The sequence below is a fragment of the Ailuropoda melanoleuca genome, chromosome 5 (assembly GCF_002007445.2).
Source record: "Ailuropoda melanoleuca isolate Jingjing chromosome 5, ASM200744v2, whole genome shotgun sequence".
Taxonomy (NCBI): Eukaryota; Metazoa; Chordata; class Mammalia; order Carnivora; family Ursidae; genus Ailuropoda; species Ailuropoda melanoleuca.
In genome coordinates, this window is record NC_048222.1 from 61,532,711 (window position 1) to 61,545,084 (window position 12,374).

The following is a 12,374-nucleotide window of genomic DNA, read 5'->3' on the forward strand; positions in this document are numbered from 1 at the left end:
AAAGAATTGTTTCTGTCTATTCTTTTTTTTTTTTTTTTTAAAGATTTTATTTTATTTATTCGACAGAGATAGAGACAGCCAGCGAGAGAGGGAACACAAGCAGGGGGAGTGGGAGAGGAAGAAGCAGGCTCATTGAGGAGGAGCCTGATATGGGGCTCAATCCCATAACACCGGGATCACGCCCTGAGCCGAAGGCAGGCGCTTAACCGCTGTGCCACCCAGGTGCCCCTGTTTCTGTCTATTCTAACTTATCTGTTCTAACTTGTCTAACCTGAAGAACTGTCACAGGTTGCCTACCTTTGTTTCACTGAATCAGGGCAGAAAAGTAGCTGTGCAGAAAGTGTTCCCTGAAAACGTTGTGAGGCAAATGAACAATATGCTGCTGCCTGAGGCAAAAATTATAATTGAGGCAAACAATAAATGTACTGAAAACCTGGAATGAAAAATTAGGGAGAGAGTTTCTTTGGAAAATTAAGGCATTCAAAAGCCCTCACATATACTGGGGAATTTAGAAGCCATGTGCATGCCTAGGGAAGGACACATGTACAGAAAACACATGAGATGACCCTAAGATTTTCCCTCTGGCCGAGCTCTAGATTCAGCACAAGCAAGAATTGAAGGCTAAGAGGGATTTGTAAACAGTCTAGCTAAGTGTTGAAGGAATATCTCAACATAGAACAATCTACAAAGGCTGGAAGAACTCCCCTCCCCTCCCTCTGCCTCCTATCCCCCCATCTTCCTCTCCCCTTTTGGTTCTTGGCATTCAAGGAAATCTTTGTCAGAACACTACCTATGGGGCACCTGGGTGGCTCAGTTGGTTAAATGTCTGACTTCAGCTCAGGTCATGATCTTGGGGTCCCGGGATTGAGCCCCGTGTCAGGCTCCCTGCTCAGTGGGGAGTCTGCCTCTCACTTTTCCTGTACCTCCGCCCCTCTCCCCCTGCTTGTGTTCTCTCTTTCTCTCTGACTCAAATAAATAAATAAAATCTAAAAATTAAAAAAAAAAGAACTCTAGGTGTGAAACAAGCTAAAGGAACAGAGATTTCAGAGACCACATATGACAAAGAAGACAGACTTCACAAAAATAGTTTAGAAAAGTCACTTAACAGCCACAGCCCACGGCAAACAATGAAAACAAACCCTGAGGAGGGGGAATAATCTGATATTCAGAGTTAACACAATTATAATATTCAAAATGTCCAGTTTTCAACAAAACATAAAATATGCAAAGATACAGGACAGTATGGTCCATTTACAGAAGAAATTAACAGAAACAGTTGCTAAGGAAGCACAGATGTTAGACTTACTGGGACAAAGAATTTAAATTAGCTATCTTAAATATGCTTAAAGAACTATAGGAAATGATGGACAGAGAACTAAAGGAAATCAGGAGAATGATGTCTCAGCAAATACAGAATATCATTAAAGAGATAGAAAATATAAAAAGAAACCAGAAATTCTGAGACTGAAAAGTGTAACAGAAATGCAAAATTCACCAGAGGCTTTCTTAGAAGATATGAGCAGGCAGAAGAAAGAGTCAGCAAAATTAAAGATAAGTCATTTTTTTAAAAAAGATTTTTATTTATTTATTCGACAGAGATAGAGATAGCCAGCGAGAGAGAGGGAACACAAGCAGGGGGAGTGGGAGAGGAAGAAGCAGGCTCATAGCGGAAGAGCCTGATGTGGGGCTCGATCCCATAATGCTGGGATCACGGCCTGAGCCGAAGGCAGACGCCTAACTGCTGTGCCACCCAGGCACCCCCAAGATAAGTCATTTGAAAGTGTCTAGTCTGAGGAGGAGAAAGAAAAAAAAGAATGAAAAAAAACGTTAACAGAGCCAAAGAGATTTGTGGGACACCATCAAGAATACCAACATACACGGGCACCTGGGTGGCTCAGTTGGTTAAATGTCTGCCTTTAGCTCAGGTCATGATCCTGGGGTCCTGGGACCAAGCCCCACATAGGGCTCCCTGCTCCTCGGGGGGCCTGCTCCCACTCTCTCTGCTGCTCCCCCCCTGCTCGTGCCTGCTTGCGCTCTCTGTCAAAAAACAAAAAACAAAAAAGAACCCCAACATATGCATAATGGGAGTCCGAGAAGGAGAAGGGAGAGAGAAAGAGGCAGAAAAAATATTTGAAGAAATAGGGGCTCTGAAGACTTCTCAAATTTGATAAAGACACAAATCTATACATCCAAATAGTTCAAACACCAACAAGGATAAATTCAAAGAGATCCCAACTGAGATACACTATAATCAAATTGTCGAAAGACAGAGAAAATCTTGAAAGTAGCAAGAAAAAAACAACTTACCAAATACAAGGGATCTTTAATAAGATTAACAGCCAGTTTCTTTCTTTCTTTTTTTTTTTTTAAGATTTTATTTATTTGACAGAGAGAGAGAGGCAGAGGGAGAAGCAGGCTCCCTGCTGAGCAGGGAGCCCAATGTGTGGCTTGAGCCCAGCACCCCGGGATCATGACCTGAACCAAAGGCAGATGCTTAACCAACTGAGCCACCCTGGCACTGCTAATAACCAATTTCGTATCAGGAGTCACAGAGGCCAGAAAGCAGTAGGATGACATATTTAAAGTGCTAAAAGAAAAAAAAAAGAGGTCAACCAAGAATTCTTTATCTAGCCAAACTGTTCAGCAATGAAGAAGAAATTAAGACATTCCCAGATAAACAAAAGTTGAGGGAGTTTGTCACTAGTAAACCTGCCTTACAAGAAATGTTAAAAGCTTTTTGGGCTGAAAGAAAAGGACACTAGATAGTGACTTGATACCATACCAAAAAATAAAGAACTCTGGTAAAGGTAATTACATTGGTAAATATAAAAGTCAGCATTTCTGTTTTTGATTTGTAACTCTTTTTTTTGTTTCATATATGACTTAACACACAAATGTATAAAATAGTCATTACAAGTCTGTATTAATGGGCATACAATGTATAAAGATATAATTGTGACAATAACATAAGGTGAGGACTGAGCTTTATAGGAGCAAGTTTTTGTATGTTATTGAAACTAAATTTGCCATCAATTCAAACAAGATTGTTTTAAATTTAGGATGTTAATTGTATCTCCATGGTAACCACTATGAAAATATCTAAAAAATATACAGAAAAGGGAATAAGGTAATCAAAATGGTACACTACAAACAAATCAATTAAACACAAAGATGAGGGGCACCTGGTTGGGCATCTGCCTTCAGTTCGGGTCTTGATCTCTCCAGGTCCTGGGATTGAACCCCACATTGGGCTTCCTGCTCAGCAGGAGTCTGCTTCTCTCTTTCCCCCTCTGTCCTTCCCCGCTGCTCGTTCTCTCTCTCAAATAAATAAATAAAATCTTTTTAAAAACCCACAAAGATGATAGCAATGGAGGAAATGAGGAACAAAATAAAGTATAAGATGTATAAAAAACAAATAGTGAGATGGCAGAATTAAGCCCTTATCAGTGATTATTCTAAATGTAAATGAATAAAACTCCAATTAAAAGGCAGAGATTAGCAGAATGGATTTTTTTTTTAAGAATGGATTTTTAAAAAGATTTATTTATGTATTTTAGAAAGAGAGAGAGAAACTGGGGGTGAGTGTTGGGAGGGGCAGAGGGAGAAAAAGAGACAGTCCCAAGCAGACTCCCCACTGAGGATGAAGCCTGACACAGGGCTTGATCCCACCACCCTGAGACCACAACCTGAGCTGAAACCAAGAGTAGGGTGCTCAACTGACTGTACCCCCCAGGTGCCCCAGCAGAATGGACTTTTTAAAAAATCATCAAACTATATGCTGTCTACATGAAACTCACTTAAGATCCAGTAGTACAAATAGGTTGAAAATGAAAGAATAGAAAAAGATATTCCATGAAATAATAACCAAATGAGAGCTGGGGTAAACATACTAATGTCAGACAAAATAGTCTTTAAGTCAAAAATTGTTCAAAGAAACAGAGGTCATTTTATATTGACAAAAAAGGTCAGTTCATCAAAAGCATACAAAAATTATAAACATATACCCACCAAACAACGGAGCCCCCAAATATATGAAGCAAACATGGACAGAATTGAAGAGAGAAGTAGATAGTTCTACAATAATAGTTGGATACTTCAATATCTCACCTTTAATAGATAAAACAACCAGACAGAAGATCAGTAGGGAAACAGAGAGCTTCAATAACATTGTAAACCTAAGAGGCATATAGAACATCCTACCACCAACAAAATATAGATTCTTCTTAATTGCACATGGAAAATTCTCAAGGCTAGACCATATGGTAGGCCACACAAAAAAGTTCAATACATTTTAAAAGATTGAAATCATACAAAATATCCTTTCCAACACATTGGAATGGTGCTAGAAATCATTGATAAAAGGAAACCTGGAAAATTCACAAATATGTTGAAATTAAACACATTCTTAACCTTCAGGTCAAGGAAGAAATCACAAGGGAAATTAGAATATACTTTGAGATGAATGAAACTGAAACTGCAACATTCCAGAAGTTATGGAATGTGGCAAAATCAGTGCTAAGAGAGAAATTTATAGCTGTAAACACCTACATTTAAACACAGGAGAGATCATAAACCAAAAACCTAGCTTTATACCTTGAGGAACTAAGAAAAGAAGAGCAGACTAAATGCAAAGCTAGTAGAAAGAATGAAATAATAAGGATTAAAACAGAGAGAAAAGAAGTAAAGAATAGAGGGGCGCCTGGGTGACTCAGTCGTTAAGCGTCTGCCTTCAACTCAGGGCATGATCCCAGAGTTCCAGAATCGAGCCCCACATCGGGCTCCTCTGCTGGGAGCCTGCTTCTTCTTCTCCCACTCCCCCTGCTTGTGTTCCCTCTCTTGCTGGCTGTCTCTCTCTTTCTCTGTCAAATAAATAAATAAAATCTTAAAAAAATAAAAGTGAAGAATAGAAAATAGAATCAACAAAACCAAAGTTGATTCTTTGAAAAAAATCAGCAAAATTGACAAACCTTTAGCAGACTAAGAAAAAGCAAGTGTTGATGCAAATAACCAAAATCGGGAATAAATGTGGGGACATTGCTACTGACCTTAGAGAAATAAAAAGAATTATAAGACAGCACTATGGGGGCACCTGGGTGGCTCAGTCAGTATCTGCCTTCGGCTCAGGTCATGATCCCAGGGTCCCCACATCTGGCTCCCTGCTCATCGAGGAGTCCCTCTCCCAGTGCCCCTCCCTCCCACCCCCACTCATGCATACTCTCTCTCTCAAATAAAATCTTTTTAAAAAAGAACACTATGAAAAATTATATGCCAATGAATTAGATAACCTAGATAAACAAATTTCTAGAAACAAACTACAAAAATTGACCCAAAAAGAAATGGAAAATCTGAACATAATCTATCACACAGAAAAATACTGAATCAGTAGAAAAACTTTCAACAAAGAAGAGTCCAGGATGATATAGCTTCACTGGTGAAATCTACCAAACAGTTAATAAGAATTAACTCCAATTTTTTTCACGCTCTTCCAAAAAATAGAAGAGAAGGAAACAATTTCTGTGAAGGCAGATTACCCTCATATGAAAGCCTGACAAAGACATCATAGGAAAAGAAAACTACAGACCTGTATCCCTTATGAATATAGAAGCAAAAATTCTCTGTATTTTTTTAAGTAGGCTCCTTTCCCGGTGTGGAGCCCAACAAGAGCCTTGAGTTCATGACCCTGAGATCAAGACCTGAGTTGAGATCAAGAATCGGATCCTTAACCAGCTGAGCCACCCAGCTGCCCCAGAAGCAAAAATTCTCAATAAAATACTAGCAAACAAATCCAATACCAAGTTGACAAAGTGAAATTTATCTCAAGAATGCAGGGGTGATTCAACATAAGAAAATCAGGCAGTGTAATATACTACATTAAAAGAACAAAGGGGAGGGGCGCCTGGGTGGCACAGCGGTTAAGCGTCTGCCTTCGGCTCAGGGTGTGATCCCGGCGTCCCGGGATCGAGTCCCACATCGGGCTCCTCCGCTGGGAGCCTGCTTCTTCCTCTCCCACTCCCCTGCTGTGTTCTCTCTTTCGCTGGCTGTCTCTCTGTCACATAAATAAATAAAATCTTTAAAAAAAAAAAAAAGAACAAAGGGGAAAACTCACAATCATCTCAATTGGCATAGAAAAGCATTTGATAAAATCTACTACCCTCTCATGATAAAAACACCCAGCAAACTCAGAATGGAAGGGAACTTCCTCAACATGAAAAAGGGCATTTATGAACAACCCATAGTACACATCATACTCAATGGTGAAAGACTGAAAGTTTTCCCCCTATGATCAGGAACAAGACAAGGATGCCCACATTCACCACTGCAGTTCAATATTGTACTGGTAATTTTAGGCAGAGCAATTAGGCAAGAAAAGAAAATTGGCATAGAAATTGGAAAGGAGAAAGTAAAACTATCTCTGTTTGCAGAGAACATGGTCCTATATAGAAAAAATGCAAAGAATCCTCAAAAAAACTTCCAGAACTAATGAACAAATTCAGCACAGTTGCAGGGTACAAGATCAACTCATAAAAATCGATTTTGTTTCTACATACCAGCAATGAACAATCCAAAAAGGAAATTAAGAAAACAATACAATTTATAATAGCATCCACAAAATAAATACCTGGGAACAAATTTAACCAAGAAGTTTAAAGACTTGTACATTGAAAACTACAAAACATTGCTGAAATAAATTAAGACCTAAATAAGTGGAAAGACATTCCATGTTCACACCCCCTCGCCCAGTCTTTTTTTTTTTTTTTTAAAGATTTTATTTATTTATTCGACAGAGATAGAGACAGCCAGCGAGAGGGAACACAAGCAGGGGGAGTGGGAGAGGAAGAAGCAGGCTCATAGCGGAGGAGCCTGATGTGGGGCCCGATCCCACAATGCCGGGATCACGCCCTGATCCGAAGGCAGACACTTAACCACTGTGCCACCCAGGTGCCCCTCCCAGTCTTTTTAGACATTCTTTCCCCTAGTAATCCCCCACTACATGGAATTTTAATACCACAGATATACAGTATATCTGTTTATGGTCCGTGGCCATGTGAATATCTAAGATTTCTTTTACCCTCACCAAGAACTAATTTTGTTGAGAATACATGGTCTAGGGCAAGGAAAATACAAGGTCATCCTGAGGCAAGTTATGACAAAAGCAAGGAAGCAATCAAGCCTGAAGAGTTTCCCACTGACCACAACTGGAACATTTTACACTTGACCTCAGCCAAAAGGCCAAGAAGTGATAGAACTGGAACATTTTAGCATTCAAAAGAATAATTTGCAGTAATTGACTAAAGTACACTGAATATATAGAAATCCACAAACTCATAATAAATAATAAGTAAATAATTCTACAAAAAAAAGCAAAAATAATTCTCATCTGTAACAATTGGAGAATACTTTTCACCACCTCTTTTCTCTGAAAACTAATTAAAAGGAAATAAATACTTACTCTACCTTTTCAGTAAGAACTGCAGTTCAGTGTAATCAAATAGCCTCCGTTGAGCCCCAGTTGAAGAGGGAAAGCTCTTTTTTTTTTTTTTTACAGAAGATATGCCAGCTAATAAATGTTGGAGGATTGATAGAATTAGAAAATCACCATAAATAATTAAGGATCATCAATGGATACTAACACAATTAGATAAAATGTTGATGGGGTTGCATGGTGCCAAAGGATTACCTCTAATCAGAAGGGGAAAACTTCACAATGGTGAGATCTTGTGGCCACCACTTTAACCCATTAAGCTTTACTTAATGGGACAGTGAGACATTATGTACCTCTAATATGTAATATAAAGTACATAGAATCACCTCTTTGGTACCTATTTGGCACCTTTTGGTATTTTTACCAAAGTTATTTAAATTTGATTATCCAATCAAGCCTTTTATATCTAACTTCCAGTTTATTGGAAATATAAGCATAATGAAACAAGTTAAATGATTCTGTGAGGGAGCAATCAGACAAATCCAGAATGTGAGACAGTTCTATGAGACGACTGATCTGTTTTTTCAAAAAGTCACTTTGAGGGGCATCTGGGTGACTCAGTTGGTTAACCATACAACTCTTGATTTTGACTTGGGTCATGATCTCAGGGTCATGGGACCAAGCCCTGCGGCTCCATGCTCAGTGGGGAGTCTGCTTGAGATTCTCTCCCTCTCCCTCTGCCTCTCCCCCTGCTGGTGTGCACATGCTCGCTCGCTCTTTCTCAAATAAATAAACAAAAATCTTAAAAAAAAAAAAAGTCACTCTGAGGAAAATAAATGGTGTGGGGGATAATATTATAGATTAAAAGAGACTTTTAATCCAATGCATGATTCATGTTTGGATATTACTATAAAAGTCATTTTGGGAATAATTGTGGGAGATTTGAATATGAACTGAATATTAGATGATATTAGGTTTGTTTTTTAAATTTTTGTTAGGTTTGTTAATGGAGTATGGCTATGTAGGAAAAATTCCTTATATTTTAGAGATGCATATTGATATATTTAGAGGTGAAATGTTTCATAATGTCTGCCATTTTTTAAAAAGTACTTCTGCATGAAGAAATGGATGAAACAAATATGGCAAAATGTTAACACATTGATGTGGTAACTATAGGAGGTGAAGATATCAGTATGGATTTTTCTAGTCTTTCAACGACTTTTTTTTAAAAAGGGGGGATGGGAGGGAGCAAAAAAATGTTTGAAAGTGTACATAATATAAAGTTTAAAATATTAAAAATGATTTGTTTGAAGGGTCCTTAGGAAATGCTACTTTTCAGCCTGAGGATGTATAAGTTGGTTTTGACTTATGTTGAGAACCTGTGATTCTTGAATGGTTCCTCAAACTCTTTTTTTCCTTCCTTCTCTCTTCCTGGTCTGTCCAGCTCTCTTTGACTCTATGCACAGCAACCAAGCCTCAGATAGCCCATTTTCCCCACCCCGTACTCTTCATTCACCTACCCTACAACTCCAGCAGTGCTCTGAGAAGCCCCCTTGGTGTAAGTAATCCTTTTGGAACTGCCTGAACAAAGGCCAAGAGGGGTGGAGGGATTGGTGAATGAGAGACCTGTCTCCTGAGGGAAATGGAGATGAGGGTTGAAAGACCAGGAATAACCAGTAGGGGAAGCAGACTCATCTGCTGTTTCCAAGGTGAACGGAGGATCTATTTACCCTGTCTCATTATCTCCATTCTCTGTGACCCCTCTGTTTCATTGGGGAGGCTCCTAAAAGATAGTATCCCAGAGGGTGCTTTGGGGAAGAAAGGACGGAAACGTCATTCTCCTCAGATTCCCATTTGGTCTCTGTAGCTTTCTCAAGTACAGATGACTTTAGAGGAAACCTGAGTATATAGAAAAGCTGGCAGAAGGAAACTAGAATCTGCTACTCCTTTCTACATGTCCCTTTTCTCAAGTCTGCTCTCAGCTGTTAGTTCAAGTTGAGGTGCTGCTTTTTCCCATCTATTCTTTATAATCTCTAGCCTATCACAAGGTGCACCTGGGTGGCACAGTCGGTTACACATTCAACTCTTGGTTTAGGCTCAGGTCATGGTCTCAGGGTTGTGAGATCGAGTCTGCTTCAGATTCTGTCTCTCTCTCTACCTCTGCCCCTCCCACTGGTGCTCTCTAGGTAAACAAACAAACAAATAAAATCCCTAGCCTATCACTAATTTTCCTTGATAACAATGTGAATAGTGGAGTCACAAGAAGTTTTTAGGGTAATTGTAGGGAAGGGAGATCCTGGTGACAATAAGAGGGAGGATAAGGGTCAGAGACACCAGTGATGGAAAAATCCTTTCCTTATTCAACCTGCCTCCAGGAAACAGCTTTTATTATTTCATTGGATAGGACTGAAGCAAAAATTCATACTTCAGCATTGGGTTAAACAGTTGCAGAATTGGCACCCTATGCAGAAGAGACATTCCTTCCTGACACCAAGAGCTCTTCCCCTGAATTTCAAATTATCTTACATTCACCTTGCCATTGCTCCTTTTATCTCTCTTCTTGAATGTTTACAGGTTTTGTGCCCCTGGAAATCTTTTTTTTTTATAATATATGTACTTTTAAATTCGAGTATAGTTGATATACTTTGTTATACAACATACTGGTTCAACAGGTCTGTACATTGTGCTGTGATCACCACAAGTGTAGCTACCATCTGTCACCATACAATGCTAGTACAGTACCATTCACTGTACTCCCTATGCTGTACCTTTTGTTTCTGTGACTTACTCATTCCATAACTGGAAGCCTGTACTTCCCACTCCCCTTCACCCATTTTGCCCAGCCTCCCACCACTCCTCCCCATCAGCTTGTTCTCTGTGTTTTACGTCTGATTCTGCTTTTTATTTGTTTGTTTATTATTTTTTTCTTTTTAGATTCTACATACAAGTGAAATCAGTGGTGTTTGTCTTCCTTTATTTCACTTAGCATAATACCTTCTAGGTCCATCCATATAGTCACAAATGGTAAAATCTCATCCTTTTCATGGTTGAGTAATATCCCATTATGTATATATACATCTTTTTTTTTAAAAATACATCTTCTTTATCCATTCATCTATTGGTGAACACTTGGGCTGCTTCCATAACTTGGCTATTGTAAATAATGCTACAATAAACATAGGGATGCATATATCTTTTGAAATTAGAATTTTCATTTTCTTTGGGTAAATACTCAGTAGTGGAATTATTGGATCATATGGCATTTCTGTTTAAATTTTTTGAGGAACCTCCATACTTTTTTCTGCAGTGGTTACAATTTATATTCCCACCAGCAGTGCACAAAGGTTCCTTTTTCTCCACATGCTTACCAGCTCTTGTTATTTCTTGTCTTTTTAAAAAATTTTTTATTTTAATTCCAATTAGTTAACATACAGCATTATATGTTATTTCTTGTCTTTCTGATTCCAGCTATTCTGACAGGTGTGAAGTGATATCTCCTTGTGGTCTTGATTTTCATTTCCCTGATGATTAGTGATATTAAACATCTATGCCTGTGTCTGTTGGCCATCAGTATGTCTTCTTTGGAAAAATGTCTATTCACGTCCTCTGTCCAGTTTTTAATTGGATTATTTGGGGGTTTTGGTGTTGAGTTGTGTAAGTTCTTTATATATTTTAGATACTAACCCTTTATTGGATATAACATTTGCAGATATCTTCTACCATTCAGTAGGTTGCCTTTTTGTTTTGTTGATGGTTTCCTTTGTTGTGCGAAATCTTTTTATTTGGATATAGTCCTAATAGTGTATTTTTGCTTTTGTTTCCCTTGCTTTAGAAGACATATCTAGAAAAATGTTGCTGTGGCCCATGTCAGAGAGATTACTGCCTGTGCTCTCTTCTAGGATTTTTATGGTTTCAGGTCTCACATTTAGGTCCTTGATCCATTTTGAGTTTATATTTGTGTATGGTGTCAGAAAGTAGTTCAGTTTCATTCTTTTGCATGTAGCTATCCAGTTTTCCCAGCACCATTAATTGGAGACTGTTTGTCCCCATTGTATATTCTTGCCTCCTTTGTCTTAGACTAATTGACCATATAAGCATGGGTCTCTGTTCTGTTCCATTGATCTGTGTGTCTGTTTTTGTGTAGTACTGTTTTGATTACTACAGCTTTGTAGTATATCTTGAAATCTGGAATTATGATACCTCCAGCTTTGTTTTTCTTTCTCAAGATTGCCTTGGCTGCTTCTGGGAACCTTATTTCTCCTGCTTCTGCTCCTTTTTTTTTTTTTTAAGATTTATTTATTTATTTGAGAGGGAGGGAGAGAGAGAGAGAAAGCACGAGGAGGGAAGGGCAGAGGCAGAAGCAGACCCCTGCTGAGCAGGGAGCCCCATGCTCCCCAATCCCAAGACCTGAGGTCATGACCTGAGCCAGAGGCAGATGCTTAACTGACTGAGCCACCCAGGAGCCCTTCCTGTTTCTGTTTCTGTCTGACCTTTTTGATTTGCCTGAAACAAACCACTAACTGAATATTAAGGCTACTTCTATCCTTGGGTGAACTTTTTTTTTTCTTGTTTTTAATCTACTGTCAGACTTTTGACTCAGTATGAGGTGTGTAGCCTCATTGGTAAATATTTTCTTAGAATTTGTCTGCCCTAATTAGGCCTTGTTGGTCCAAACCATATTCCCCTTTCTTCTGCTTGAAGCATGCCTCCTGTGGCCGTTTACAGAAAAGAGAGAACTGGCATACCCTAAACTCAATGACTGATTCAGCCTTTGCAGGCTCAGGCTTGCCAACTTTCCCAGGTTCTCTTTGATGACAGGATATTCAGGTGCCCCCTATATCCAAAATAGATCATTAGTGATACTAGAATATTTTAAATATAAAGTTACAATGCCATTAATAAATACATTTACAAAAAGAAAAGTAGATTAGTCGCCCTAGAGGTCAATGAA

The 12,374-nt window shown here is 38.8% G+C and overlaps 1 protein-coding gene across 12 annotated transcripts in view; it reads left to right on the forward strand.

Annotated features, from left to right (window-relative positions):
- The window catches only part of PPIP5K1 (diphosphoinositol pentakisphosphate kinase 1), a 46,412-nt gene that overhangs the window by 30,188 nt on the left and 3,850 nt on the right, over window positions 1-12,374 (forward strand). For 11 of the 12 annotated variants that reach the window (XM_011227376.3, XM_011227388.3, XM_011227395.3 and 8 more), the window contains one exon: window positions 8,868-8,981. The exons of the other annotated variant lie outside the window; for it this stretch is intronic. In XM_011227376.3, the coding sequence (XP_011225678.1) occupies window positions 8,868-8,981 (114 nt within the window). The remainder of the gene's footprint in view (window positions 1-8,867; window positions 8,982-12,374) is intronic. 12 annotated transcript variants of the gene reach the window in all.